Below are 16,085 nucleotides of genomic sequence, written 5' to 3'. Positions count from 1 at the left end.
ATATACAACTTAATGTGCCGTATAGGATCATTATTAGAAAGAAATAGGCAAGAGTTGTTGCCTAATTCTTTCTAATAATGATCTTATCCCGATCATTATTAAAACGAAATACCAAGTAAATTTAAAACTTTATTCAAGTCATTAACATAAATCAAGAAAAGAATTGGGTCTAACATAGAACCTTGAAAAACACCACAGAGTATATCTAAATTACCGTTTTGGTAAACCTCATTATAGGAAACATATATGTTTGGCGAGAAATTCTTCACAAAATTATAAAACTTATATCAGCATATTAAAACCTATCGAAATTATGATAAAACAGCTGTTGGAAAATGCGCATTTAAATGAAAACCACGGTAGTTTTATGCTGTTTTGTAAAAATATTAATTTGGATTTATAAATTGAGATTTTTTATAAAAAACACATACCGTCACACTAGAGTTGGTTTGTTCAACAGACCAATTTACAAATTGTAGGTAAAACGTGGTTAAAGTTTAGGAGGTTATTACTGCTCTCGTATTTTATTTATAGCTAGTATAGATGTTTTAATGAACTATCTTTGCAGTAGTGGTGTAGTGGTAAAGCGCTCGCTTCATAAGCGAGAGGCTCCGAGTTTGATTTCCACCACGTCCCTGGTAGTACCGCGCTCAACTTGCTTCTCCGCGTAGCGGCCTTATTCGTCAAGTTTCGTGTTTCGGAGTTGTAGAGTTGAGAGAGGGTTATAACCACAAGTAGCCTCCTCATCTGTAGTGGCCTTCTCGGCCTTGGGGAGGTGAACTACAAAAAAAAAAGAAAAAAAATCTTTACTTTAAAACTATTGATAAATTGAAATATAAAGCTTGTTTACCTAAAATTAAGACGATATTAGCATATTCTATTTGGACATTGAACAAAACTACACTGAGTACAAAATCTTTGATAATTTTATAGGATATTGAACAAAATTTCAGAATAATGAACAAAGCAACACTAATTACAAATAATATATAATTTTGTTTTCTTTAACGATTTTATAAAATGAAATACCATAGAAAAAATAAAATCAAAAATAATTCTTTTAAGCAAACATATAGGTTATTACCAGTTTAAAGAACTATATTATAATTATAATATTATGCGGCGTTATAATTATAATACTAGGGTTTTATAGAGTTTTATAAGCAATCTTCTTTGTTTTTTGGTTTTATTTCATGGGTTTTTTAGTTTTTAACATCAATTCGTAATATTGTTTGGCAATTTCATGGGGAATATACTTCAGCATTTTGGCTAAATCTCTCTTTTTATTTTCCGATAGTGAAAATTGCTCAGTTTTTAGGGCCATAAGTTTTTGCAGTAGCAGTAATTCAGTAGACTTTTGTTTCCTTGTACTTCGTTTATACCCAATTCTAACATATTAAGAAATTTTAATTCTGACACATTTAAAATTGACTTTTAAAGTTGTATTTTTATTGTATACTATTTATTTTATTTTCGTCTAAGGAATTTTAGAAAATAGAGAGGTTGCTGCTTTTTGATAGTCCAGAAAATCTGTGGTAACCATCTGCAGAATTTTGATATTACTTGATTTTGTAGGCATATTTTTTAATACTCTTATCAGGCCGATTGGACGTATATTCTAAATGTTTAGTGTAACGCTCTATAACATTATGTGCTGCATCAATCTCTTGTAAGTTACCGTGTCCTGGCTCTGAAAATTTTTGCTCTGTAATTTCAATCTTGCCGCTGTCTTCTGAATTTAAAAAATTAAGTAATGCTAAACTCATTATTGAATTTTTATTTTGTGGAACGCAACTGTCCGGCCACAGAATGATTTTACTTAAATAAGGAATGTCTTTTACAATATTTTTTAATATTTTCACAACTTTACTAGCAATGTTTTATTTTTTTAATTTATTTTATTTAGGTGCCCCAAGAAGTCCTTATGGTCTTATCACAGAGCATTTCGGATAAGCATATAAATGGAAATTCACGCCTCCTTCCTAACTGTTATCGCAAAACTTGCCCAGAGGTGGGATTTGAACCCTGGATACTTTGTTACTGAGGCAAGTACGCTACCACTGTGCCACGGCTGCTCAATATTGTTGCCAGATCTCCCGCTTAAGTATTCCGACCATATGCTGTTGTATACCCTTTTGTTACTATTACAATGACCAGTTAAATTGCAAACATTAAATTTACTAAAATAATAAAAGTTTTTTGCTTGATGTATGCTTTTTGACATTTCGACCTTTAAGTGGTTATCTTGGTACAGAAGTTGTTGGATTTTGAATTATTTTATAAAAGTAATATATACGTTTTTGACTGATGCTCTTCTCCCCTCTCTCTTTTTGTTTTCCTTATATTTTTTTTGCCAATTTTTGGGGTCCATAAAATCAAATATTTAGATTTATTTAAACTATCTACATTCTTCTCTGTAGATGAACTATTAATTTGTTCCACATGCTCAATGTTGTGAATATCCTGTCATATTCATGGTTTCAGTTTCATTAATAATATTATCATTATTTTCAATTACTAAAGTTTTATCCAATATAACTATTGACAAACTGATAACAACTTTTTATCAAACAACTTGTCACGCGACCTCACCGGACGCAGTGATTGGCTTAGCTGGATATTAAAGAGAACAAGACGCAGAACTAACGACGATATGGAAGTTAAATCACATTTACACACGCATTAAAATATAGTTTTGGTTTGTTCAATATCCGGATATTGAACAAAGTATAATAAATTGATATTTTTCTTTTTGGGATTTTGAACAAAAGAGATCTGAATATTTTGATAAGAAATGCATTTTCAGTATATTTTATAGTAGATATTAAACAAGCTTATCTTAAAATGAAATTCTGTAACAGTAACTTATTTTCGATAAAAAGTGGATATTGAACAAACCAATTCTAGGGTGACAATATTATAACATGGCATCAAATCGGAAGTTTTCACGAGTTGACCGAAATAAATATAGTTTAGAAGAAAAAAAATGCTTTAGGGATTATGTTTTTTAGTCTTTTGTGTTCAATATCTCATGTCATAATGGAATTCTTTTGTTCAGTTTCAGTATTTTGATATTTTAATATTCACGAAAGAAAAAATTGCTCCCTCCCCTTTTTATATTGAAAACCCGTTTATTGGACGTGGACTCAAATTCCCATCCCCTTACATTGTCTTAATCTTTTTCTAACAACGTTTCTTGTATGCAAAATAAATTGACGAAATTCAGTTGCTTTCCAGCGTTCTCATTCAGAAAGATCTTTTGAACATAAGTTAGAACCATTGAACCAATCTTCGGCGTTTGATTTAAAATCAGTCGTTTCCGAGCAAAGCTGATTTGAATTTTAGGTTTGAATTTCAAACAAAATAAAAAAATTGATGACACACTCCAAGGAATAAATTGCGCATAAGTTCATTGGCGAAAGAAAAAAGCATATCTAAACTATTTATTAGAAAGCGTATGCTGTTTCTATTTTTGTGTCAATGGTAAGCATTTGACCTAAACGCAGCATCACTTCTTAAATTTTCATTTTTATTTGCAAAAATACTCTTTTTTAAAAATACTCTGCAACAGAAGTACTCCAATAACACCTATTTTTTGATGTGTGACCTGAGCAACACCTAACAAATGCACGTGCTAGAGCATTACAAATAAACAAACGCAAAATAAATTTTTCAAGTTTTTCATTAATATCTAGCTCATTAATTGTTAGATTAGTTCTGCTACAAAATCTTGTAAATAAACATGTGTCATGATGAGTTTTTTAATATAAATAGCCATTAATTGTTAGATTAGTAACTTCTGCTACAAAATCTTGTAAATAAACATGTGTCATGATGAGTTTTTTAATATAAATAGCCATTAATTGTTAGATTAGTAACTTCTGCTACAAAATCTTGTAAATAAACATGTGTCATGATGAGTTTTTTAATATAAATAGCCATTAGAATGGGTTCAGAATCAGTTTTACTGAATTCAAACTTACTGGAAAAGTCTATCATAATTGATACTCTATCCTGACTCTCATTTTGATAAAATCCATTTTGTAAAGAGATTTTGTTACCGGAAAATAAATAAAAATGATCTAAAATTCTTTTATGATCATTTTTTAATTTTTTTAGATCATTTTTATTTATTTTCCGGTAACAAACTTTTGAATAGAAAAAGTGAATAAATAAAGTCAAATAATTTTAAAGATAATATAGAAACATTTAAAAAACCTACGAATCCACAAACTAAAAAGATCTTATCAATATTAAGTATGGCGGTAACACTGCAAGAAACTTATATTTAAAAACCTAGAAAAAACTGTAATTGCTATTGTTAGTGCAAACACAAAAATACTCGACGAAAGATCGGATAAATTTGAGACAAATATCATAACAAATGCAAATAAGATTAAAAAAATTGAAAAAGAGCTTGAAGAGATAACAGAAAGTTTAAACTTCAACTTCAAAAAATCTTTTTATTATAATTTGTTTAACTGAAACATGGGTTACCTTAAATGATTTTGACAATAATTTTAATATTCCTCATTTTATAATTATCTCACAAGAAAGAAAAACGGGGTGAAGGACTTCTAATTTATGTTTATGAAAGTATCAATTTATAATATGAGAAATGATTTAAGCGTCTCCGATGGCGATAAAGACGGAATGAAGGCCAGTTGAGGTCAGAGGTATCAACATCGTCCTGATCACTCAATTGTTTCTTTGTTCGATTTCAAAATGACACACATGAGTTCGGATAGAAGTTGAGCAACTTGGCAATGCGGTCTAATTTTTTTAATCTTATTCGAATATCCAATACTTGAGCAAACTGTTTTTTGTTGTTTCATTGATTTGATAGTAGCAAAATATAAACTGCAATTTGTACAAGTTCTTTTTGGTAAGGAATTTTGAATGCTTGGACATGAGTAGTCGTATGGAATTCATTGGGATACTTTTTTGTAACTGTCGTGGGCAAAATTATTTTGCAAAGTGATATGTTTAAAAAGCGGGATGCAAATTTGTTCTTTTTATTATTGCATTCAAGACCATCTTCTCCTTGGAACAAAGAAATTGGTGGTGGAAGAAAACCAGTTGGAAAAAAAGGAAACAGTGATCAGCGAAGCTGACCACAGCAGTTTTGATCATTACATTTTACAATTTGAAGGAACTATTGAACTTCTCTGACATGTTTAGCATCCCACTCTGCCTCAAAAATTTTTAACTGTACACATTTTTCACTGTTTGGTTTTATCAAGGAGTTATAATACATATAATAGCTACCATATCTCTTTGGTTTTATGTACTCGGCTTTAGTTTCAAACCCATCAATGGCTGTGCTAGACCAAATCTGTGCAAGAACATCATCAGCTTCGGAAAAGTTTGCTTTCTCCATTACTTTGTCTGTTGTTTCTCCTCTTGAGTTAAGATGGCTTCCAAAAAGATCAAATGGAAGTATAATTTCTGCTAGGTCATGGCTTAGCGGGGCCATTCTTCTCTCTACCCTTTTAAAGACACTTATGTCAGGAGTATTAGTGGCCACAAATATTCCATCAATGCCATGCTCTTTGAAATAAGTCTTAGCACAATGAATTATTTTTAATATCTTGAATTTCATCTTGCCCACCACTAACAGTTATAACCATGACTGGTTTGCTAACTCCATCTTCAGTAAATAAGGAGGAAGATGGTTTATTCTTTTAACGCCTTCTAAGTGACTAAGTGCTGTTGATAAATCATATTTTGCACTTCTGACTGTTATGTATGTTGGTCCAGAGTATGTGACTGCTTGGTTTTTTCATGAAATCTTTTTTAATTTCTATGGCTGCAATTACTGAAGGAATAAGTTTGTGTTGAGGAGCAATTACGAAATAATGATTAGCTAAAGTCACATTGTACTCCATAAGCATCATCATTGGAGCTTGTTTGTTTGCAGCTGCTAATCCAATTGGCACCCTAGCTTAATCATCCTGGGAGTGAAACGTCATATCTTCATATCTTTAGGATCCAAGACTGCCGCAAGTTTTTTAAGGTCACTAATTGTTTGGCAAATTTTGTGTCTGCATGAAATTTATGCTCAGAATTTTGTGCTCTTATTAAGATGAACGTGTAAAAAAAATTGATTTAATTTTTTTTATTTTATTTGTTATGACTTATTATTAAAAAATAAACGCTAGCCTCTTGTGAAGTTGTTGCATATGATTTTTCTTGAATTTTTCCTTATATATAAATATCTGCGAGTTTGCAATTTTACCAAATTACGCATTGATAAAAAAATTAATTTAAATTGTTATTTGTCACGTCACTCTGTAGCAAACCACCCTCCTCCCCACTATGTGATAGTTGGTGACACTTTCCATTATCCCCTCCCTCCTTATGACTATTACATATTATTTGAACAGCCCCTAATACTTATTTAGATATTATTGCCATTTGGTTTATGTGATAGTGCTTTAGCTGAATGTTATCTCATCTTATAACTTGATAATATCGTATTATATTAATAAACTTATAATAATATATAGTATAATACTATAATATAAATAGTACAATGTAATATAAAATGCCATCAATGAAAGTATCATTGATATATTTAGCAGAACGATATCTCTTCTGTAAAGATATCGTTCTGCAAAAGCATTTCACACACATTACAAAAGCTATATGAAGAGTTAGCTTTCACATAACTTTTTGTGTATACCCGAATAATCCAGAATAATAATAATACCAGAATGTAGATACAGAATATAAGTTTGTATTAAAACTAGATTATAATTTAAGATAGCCATAAAAGTTACTTTTCGCCAAACTTCTTGTTGATTTAATTTTGATTTAGAAGTTTTGATTAGAAGTAAAATGTAATCATTATTCTGGCCATTTACAATACCAGAAGTTCCTGCTGTGATTGAGTTTTAACCTAGATTTTGAAATAATGAGATGGCCGTTTGCTTTTGCTTTGTTTTTTTTTTAAAAAATGTTCTAAAAGCGCAATTGGAAAATCAACTGCATTTTATCCTTTTCTTCGCGCCAAAGCTATTCAGCTGTATTTCATCGCTTTCTTCTTGCAAATGCTATTCAAAATGAACAAAAAACTTATTCAAACAGATTTATTGAGATTATGGTGATTTTTGTGCTGCTCATTGTAGTAAAGAAGAGAGAATAAATCATGAAAAGCCAAGAAATCATGAAAAGTAATAAAACCTAAGTAATATGTTAAAAAATTATTTAAGAGTGGCAAAATAAAAATTCGAGATGGCGACTCAAATTTTAGATGAAACTCTCAAAGTTTTAAAAACATTGAAATTTTTTTTATTTCAAATGAACGCAATCCAAAATGATTACTATTCTGGCAAGCTCATGCTCAATTTTGAGCGGTTGACAAGATACTACAATTTTAATACTGACCTAGTTTCCCAAAATGACCTGGTTTTCATAACATTCTGAAAAAACATTTTTCTTAAAAAAATAAGAAATAAAAATGGCAAAAATATGAAAACAAACATATATGTTTTTTTTATTTTTGCCCAATATCTCAACCCCCGTCAATTTTTTTTTTTTTTTTTTTTGTTGCTGTTAATATTTTCAGCTGCTTATAATCTTACGAGGCACAAAAAATCTAATAGGAAAAATAACTGAAAAATGTTGATCTTTAATTTATCTTATATTTATATTTAAATAAGATAAATCAAATTTTTAATAAGTTATTTAAAAAAATTGCAAATAGAATTCCATAAAATGTTAAGTCTAGTTTACAAACTCCTTAGAAAAAAACAAACGGTTTTGTTATATTTAAGGAAGTCTTAATTATATGAGAAAGTTTTTGATTTTTACAACTGAAAAAAACTTTTTTGCTTTTACATAAAAACTTACTAAGTGTGATATTGAAGGGTATTTGTTTCTAAACTTAAACAAATTGATACATATAGATTGTATATATATAAATATATCTATAAAGAAAATTAACAATATCTATCAGTGTAAAACATTATACAACAGAAGGATTCTGAAAAGGTGTGAGTTATTTCTATATTAAAAAACTTTTCTTTTTAATTTGAAAATTAAGTCGGAAAGTAGAATTCTCTTTTTTTTATGAAATACATTCATACTAAGTAATTTATCTTAAGATATGTTCTATTGGCTATACAATATCTATCTTTATACAATAATCCACAATTATACAATTATCCACGAAACCAACCTAGAAAAAGTTGATGCTAAAGTTAAGTTTCTTCACCCAAAAGGTCCATCAATCTATTTTTACTGGCCTGAAAAAGACGACTACTGTTTTATTCCCAACATTGACATATTGAAAAACTTTTTCACAAGCTTGCTCTAGCTCTGGTAGAAACTATGTGCTTGAAAATGCTGAAGTAGAAGAAGTACAAGTAAAATGGCAACAATGTTGTGGACTATTAAAAATACAGTCAAAATAACTTACATCTTCGATCAGTGCCGTGGCTTGTGGATTTGGGGCCCCCACAAAAAAAAGCCATTACGGCCCCAGTTTTTTTTTTTTTAAAAGTAGATAAATTTTACAATATGATGAGCTATACAGTTGAACAAATACAGTCAAAATAACTTACATCTTCGATATTTTTAAAAATCTTGTATATTTAAGTAACTTTTTAAATTACGATTAACTAATTTTTATTTTAACACCTCATAAATAAAATTTTGGACAAAATTTAAAAATTAATATTTTAAGAACTAATAAGTTTTATTATTTAATATTTCAACTGTTAATATGTTAGTATACGTTGTTTATAAATATATTAAAATAATTATTTCAAATACCATATTTAGCAATATAATAAAGTTTTTTTGAAAGATGTTTTATTTGAGTAAGGAAAACTTCTTTATTCATCTTTGAATAACAATATCTAATTCTTGCTTCAAGCTCTTCCAAATTCTCAGCTCTCCAATTATTCTCGTACACTAGCCGTTTTAAATCACCCCAAAAGTTTGAAATTGGTCTTGCTTCCGGAACATTAGCTGGGTTTATATCTTTGCGTACAACTTTGATTTCTTTTCAATTTTAAAAAGTCGATGACCAACTTTGCGTAATGTGATCGAGCTAGATGAGGCCAAAAGATAAACTCATTGTCTTTTTTGTAATATTCTGATACTAGAGGAAGTAAAGTTTTTTCTAGTATCTCTTTATAAGTGTACTGGTTGATTGCCTGCTTACTGTGATGAATATAAAGAGGGCTTATTATACGGGGGCTGATGCAACAAGAAACTAAGAGCTTGTCCTCATACTTTTTACGCAAATTGTATCTTACTTGGTCAGATCATTGAAAAGGATCAGCGGCATAAAACCTATCATTACCAGCTAATGTGCTATTGTTTAAGGTAAAATAGCTTTCATCATCCATAACAAAATCCAAGTTTTTATAATTTTTGCACAATTTACGACATTTAGGACGCACAGCTTTCTTCTGCTGATGGCTACGATATGGACGATTTGTTTTTTTGAAAGTTCGAATGTTAGTTATTGTTTTTAATACTTGGGAAATTCGAGTTTGACTACAGTTAAAAACTTGAGCTACCTTAGCGATTCGACCACTTCCAACTTTTCTTTTTAGAGATCGATTCTCCAATTTTACGATTTTATTGTAAGCAGTTGATCTGGGTAAACCCAGATCAACTGCTAAACCCCATTCCATAAACAGCTTAGCAACAAACGCTTTACCTTTTTCTCGATTTTTTTGGAAAAAAATTTCCATAATTTTTTCGAGGTCCTTTACTTTGACCATTTAATTTTTAATATTTAAATAATATTTTTAACTTAATTAAATTAAATTTAAATAGATTATAAAATCCTCTTTCAAATAAGTATAAAGGTTTTTGCGTGCATGAAATAAATTACATAATAAATGCAATTGAAATTTGTCCGAAATTTTATTTATAGGGTGTTATTTACAAAATTTTTTTGGGAATTTCTCGAAAAAGTGATATAACTTTGAAATTAAAGTTCTATATGCATCAGTGTTTTTTCCAGCTGAAAATATTAACAGCAAAAAAAAAATTGACAGAGGTGTTTTGAGATTTTGGGCCCCAAAGTTGGCTTATAGAAACTAGTTGTTTTGTTAACTTTTAAGCATGTTCCTTTGATATTTGAGCATTATAAGTACATTCATTCAATTCAGCATCAAAAAAACATTACATATTTTTGCCATTTTTATTTCTTATTTTTTAAGGAAAATATTTTGTCAGAATGTTATGTAAACTGGGTCATTTTGGAAAACCAGGTTAATACTAAAATTGCAGTATCTTGTCAACCGCTGAACATTTTTAGCTAAAATTTTGCGCGCAATATTTTTTATAATTAGGAATAATGTGTCAAAATATAACACAAAAAAAAGACACATGGTTCAATGGACTGGGTGATTTGATACGGAATTACCCAATACAAAGTTATATATAATTTTAGCCTATATCATATAGAAAGAAAATAATGGTAATGTTTGTTTTTTATATAAATGTTCAGAAAAAATAAAGTTTCATCATTAGACAAAAGTGGTAACAAAAATTTTGTGACGCTAAACTTATGATAATTTTGAAATAAAAAATTTTAAGATTTTTTAGAAAAAAAAGTACTTTATTATTTTAAAAGCAATCCAGGATATGCAGTTTTAAACTATAACCAAAAGTAAACGTAATTATAATCTTAGTTGTTTTACTCCTAGCAGATATATTTCGTAATTGCATAATAATTCATGCCTTAATTTAATATAACACATTTAGTTCCTCATAGGAGTCTTGCTTGTTTGAATCAGTTGATGATTTTTTTTTAAATTTAGAAAATTTTTTAATTTTTCTGCTTTGGTTTTTTAATTACTTCAGCTCAAAATCTATATTTTGTGTCAAATTTTTTTTGCGATTTTGAATCTTTTAAATAACAATTACGCAATAAATATTTTTGTGTGTTTAATTCAGTCAATTCAACCTCCTTATTATATGATGTGCAAAAAACTCCAGCTCTGTAACACTAACCGTTCTTGAGTTATTTATCGCAGGGTGGGTGCTCGTTTTATTATCCTGCGGATCAAAAAACATTGTTCTAAAACCGAATTTCAAAAATTAAATAAAAAATTCCATAGTTTTATAAAGTTTTTTATAGTAGCCGAGTTGTGAGTTCATTGATGAAAAAAATTCTATGGTTTAGCTTTAAAAGCTAAATCTTAAAATTTTTTTAATTGTATAATTTTCTTTAACTTTGTTAAAAACCTATAATTTAGTTTTGTTTGACTTTCACTCATTCAACAAATTTTGTATACAAAGAAAACAACTTAATTCTTTGACGCTTCTTTTCTAACATACATAATACTGATTGCTCAGTTTCCTTGAGCCACAGCATTTTATTTAAAAAAAATAATATTTTCTGACAACATACTTTACAAAGTAAAACCACCATTTTTTTGTAAAATAGATTTGACATTTAATATAAACAAAACTATTTAAATTTAAAAATTGACTTTACAAAATTATGTTAATTTTAAATCGCTACCATTTTAATTTTTTTCCCACAAGCAAAAATTAAAATGCGCCATATGAATCAGGCTCACTGAATAAAAAAACAAACTATAAAAGAATAAAAAATTTATTAGATTACATGTTCACAATTATCCTTAAAAAAATAATAATATTACAATCACTTTTATTACTCATTACTGCTACTACGTGGATCAGTGTCACCACTGCGTGGATCAGCGTCACCGCTATTTGGATCAGTGTCACCGCTACGTGGATCAGTGTCACCGTAAAAAAAAGTTTTCTAAGCGAGGTAACAACTTTTCCAGAAGTTATAAGATGCTTGCGAACTCATACTTTGCTCACAGTAACATAATACACCAATTAAATCTATAGTTACTCCATTGATAGTTGGATAAGTTTTCCTCTTTTCAAGACACATTTTAATACATTCGTTCTCACTTTTTACTGCCCCCATGTATATTTCCACACCACCAGATCCATCAGTATTTTTTTTGAAATCGCATCCTAATACACAAACAAAATACAAAAAATTTATTATTTGGCTACTCTAAAATTTCGTTTTGGTTATTACTTAATATTGATAATTCTACAAATATGTGATTTTGGAAATAAATACCATAAAAACAAAAAACATTGCTGCATTCTCTTTCTTCTTTGCTTGGACCAAGATGTTGACAATCTTTTCCATCACCAAGAGGTGAAGGGTTAATACAAGTTCTCGTTCGAATCTCTACACCACCGCCACAAGTTTGTGAACAGCTTGAAAACGGACTCCATTCGGTGTAACCTCCGTCTTCTAATATATAAAGATGCATAAATTAATCTAAATGACTTATTTATTTATCTCTAAATGATTCATTTAATGAAACTCTGTTTGACGTTGAGCAACAGTTGAACGCATATAAATTCTTGATCAATTTCAATTAATTAAAGAAGGTTTTGCTTTTTATTACATTTACCTGACATTAATATTGGAAAAATAATATAAAAAAAGAATACACAATATAAAACTGTGTTTTATTACATTGCATGTTAGGAAAAATAAATAAAAGCTTATTTAAAATTAAATATTACCTGAACAATATATATTATTACATTCTGATTCCTCAACGTATTTACCATCACATAAATTGCCACCATACTTTGGTTCAGGATTAGAGCAAAAACGATACCTTTTTTTAATACCGTTACCGTTACATGGAACGGAACATTTTGACCACATTGACCAACTGCTCCATTTACCGTTAATAGGAGTAAACTCTGAATGAAAAAAATATTAAAAATAAACAACTATTTATTTATATAATTCTAAGTGATTTATAAATAACAAGGGGTATTGTAACACGTGACATATTTTCTGGCAGTGTAATATAGTATAACATGTGACATATTCTCTGACAATCTAATGTAATATAACATGTATGTAAAATTATAAGCTGTATAAAATGCGCAAACAAAATATTTAAAAAAAAATACTTTACTTGAGTTACAGTTGTCAGAAGGATCATAACCATTGTTACAAACACACTTATTATCAGATACGCAAACCTAAAAAAAAATAATACATTTAGTATATTTGCAAGTTTTTCATATAAAAAAAGAGTTTTTTTATATAAAAAAACAAATCAAACAAACAAACAAAAAAGCACAGAACTTACCCCATTTCCTGAACATTCTTTTTCATTTACTATAGGGCATTTTGGCTTAACATAAGTTGATGCTTCTTTAAGTGTACAACTTCCTTTAAAGCAAAACTAAATGGTAAATGGCTTAACATGAGTTGATGCTTCTTTAAGTGTACAACTTCCTTTGAAGCAAAACTTAATTAACTAAATTGACTTTATTTAACTCAGACTTTTAAACAATTTAGCAGATTTTTTTTTAAACACATTTGTTTTAATTCACAGATTCCATCAATTAATTTTTTTATCAAACTAATAAAAGTCTTAAAAAAGAACTCAACTCGTCGCGTTGGTTTGACAAGGTTCTAATTGATTTTTTTAATATTAGGAGAATAGCAAACAAATCTTTTTTTTTAAATTCTAAATAAAAATATTTATAAGATTGTTTTTTGTTTGGAACCTTGTCAAACTAACACGACGAACTGTTAAAAAAAATAATGTAAGAAACGATCTCAGGTTTGATCAATATTGCACATGAGACTAAAGTGTGATTTTATGTTAGTAAGTTTTTCTGTATTTGGCATGAGTAAACCAGTGAGTATGACTTGGAAGATACTGTGACAGCCTAATCAATTAATTGTTGTTCGTCCAAAAGCCGAATCTTGCTTTAAAGGAGTTAACTGAGGACAACTTCACAAGTTCTAAAGGTATTGAGTTCCATAGTTTTGCAGATCTGTTATAAAAAAAATTATGTCCTAATAGATTTTTGATTGTTTCTCTGAAATATTTGAAACAGTAACCTCTAACTTGATTTTTAACAATCTTTTTTGTTATTTTTTGTTTTATTTATTTTGCTCATAATTTTATATGGTTTGATCATACCTCTTACTCTCCGTTCAGTTAGAGTTGTCAATCCTAGTACTTTTAAGCGCTCTTCATAACTTAAACACTGAATTAGTTTAACCAATTTGGTAGCTCAATGCTGCACTTTTTTAATTACTTTACAGTCATTTTTATATATAAGTATATGGAACAAACTGATACTGAAAACTCTAGAAGAGGACGGTCACATAAAGTGATTTTAGTATTTAACAGTCCAATATGGCAAAAGCTAACTTCACAACACCCAACATTCTACTTGGATTGCTTGCTGCAGAAATCACTCGGTCCTTCTACTTGAGATTGTTTTGTACTTTCTGATTTAGGTACTTTTGTATCATTAATATAAAGAGGGTTCTTTATATTTTTTACTCCATAGTGCATTATTCTACATATTTTGACATTAAATCTTTAAAGCCAGTATTCTGTCCATTTGAATTCTGCGCTTAAATCTTTCTGTAGACTTGAGGTGATTTCCTCTGAGAATACCTTGGATAAAATCTTGGTTTCATCGACAAAAAATTTGCATATATTGACTAACTTGTCTGGTAGATCAATAATGTATAGAATAAACATCAAAGGTCCAATAACAGAGCCTTGTGGTACACCAATAAAAATTTCAAGCCACTCAGAAACAATTTCACCAAAAACAATTATTTGTCTTCTATTTTTTAAAAAGCTTTCTATACATTTTAAAACTAAACCCTGAATACCATATGCATTTAATTTAGCTAAGAGTCAAAAAGGAATGGAAACAGTGTCAAAAACTTTAGCAAAGTCTAGCATTACTACATCCACAGGTATACCATTGCTAATGCAAGAAGAAATAAAGTCTAGAGTTTCTAACAAGTTTGTAGTGCAAGATTTCCCTTTTATAAGTCTATGTTGTTGGGTCGTCAAGAAATTGTTTTTGTAAAGATATGTTTCAATTTTTTCTCTTAAAATAGATTCTAATACTTTGTAGGAAACAGATGTTAATGAGACAATAGCTGCTGGAAATAGTTTTGTCACCTTGTTTTTAGATTAAGATTATAATTGCAGACTTGAATTGAATTGGGAGTTGACTGGTGCTTAGTGATGCTTTAAAGATAAGAGATGGTAAAGCAAACAATATAGCATTTTTGAGGACTGTTGAATAAACTTTGTCAGCTCCAGGTGATTTATTTTCTTTCAGTGATTTAAGTTTTGACAGAACTAATTTAAAGCATATATCGTCAGGTTTAATGTCTTTAAATTTAATTAGATCAATTATTCAAGGCAGGAGATCTCCTTTTTTAATAGTAAAGACATCCTAAAATTATTTTTCGAGATGATTTACAATTTCTAATGGTTCATGGGATAAATCTCCATTGGGCATTCTGATTGCTTTTATTGAATCCTTGATTGATTTTGCACTGTTTAAATACTTTTATAGCAGTTTCGATTATGTTTGGAATTATACGCTAGTTTCTTTTCAAATAAAAGTCAAGCATTATGCATTTCTGTTGTAACTAAATTGCATAGCAGCTTATTTAGTCAGGTTAACATCCTTCCATTTATGAGCACAATTTCTGTATCTTAAATTTTTTTCTCTCCTTATTAATTACTTGATATCATTATTAATCCAAGGAACTGTTGAACTTTTAGTTAGTGAAGCGCCTATAGTTGGAATATATAAGTTGTATGCCTCAGTTATATAGTAAGTTAACTCCTTGTACATGTCCTGCACAGACTTTGTTTCATATAACTTCACCCAATCAATATTAGACATATAAATTTACTGAATTCAGCTTTGCTATATAGAAACTATGAGCTAATCTGCAAACTGTTTTTGGCAAGATTAAAAAAAATAAGTCTATGACCTTTGGTTATATTACCAAGCATAAAACTTACGTCCACATCTATACACTACCAGATTCAGTTTTGAATATTAAGTCTAGGTAATATTATATTAAATCTAGGTAATATTATAGGTAAAACCATTAGCCAAATGAAAAGTTGGTATGTTTATATGTTGATAAAGAAAAGTATCATTTAAAGTTTTAAAGAATTTATGCTCAATGCAACTGTCATTGGAAATAGATATTACACCACCATTGGACCATTTAATGTCTAGGAAATTAA

The 16,085-nt window shown here is 29.1% G+C and overlaps 1 protein-coding gene across 1 annotated transcript in view; it reads right to left on the bottom strand.

The window, feature by feature from the left end:
* Positions 1-11,276: 11,276 nt before the first annotated feature.
* Positions 11,277-16,085, bottom strand: part of LOC136089329 (uncharacterized) — a 62,327-nt gene continuing 57,518 nt past the window's right edge. Inside the window, exons 23-28 of the mRNA XM_065815294.1 lie at positions 13,140-13,235; positions 12,963-13,029; positions 12,556-12,741; positions 12,098-12,277; positions 11,659-11,985; positions 11,277-11,614 (exon numbers count right to left, since the gene is read on the bottom strand). Coding sequence (XP_065671366.1) covers positions 11,762-11,985; positions 12,098-12,277; positions 12,556-12,741; positions 12,963-13,029; positions 13,140-13,235 — 753 coding nt within the window. The 3' untranslated portion in view covers positions 11,277-11,614; positions 11,659-11,761. The remainder of the gene's footprint in view (positions 11,615-11,658; positions 11,986-12,097; positions 12,278-12,555; positions 12,742-12,962; positions 13,030-13,139; positions 13,236-16,085) is intronic.

The sequence above is a fragment of the Hydra vulgaris genome, chromosome 13 (genome assembly GCF_038396675.1).
Source record: "Hydra vulgaris chromosome 13, alternate assembly HydraT2T_AEP".
In the NCBI taxonomy this organism is placed as follows: domain Eukaryota; kingdom Metazoa; phylum Cnidaria; class Hydrozoa; order Anthoathecata; family Hydridae; genus Hydra; species Hydra vulgaris.
This window is presented reverse-complemented; position numbering and strand designations above follow the sequence as displayed.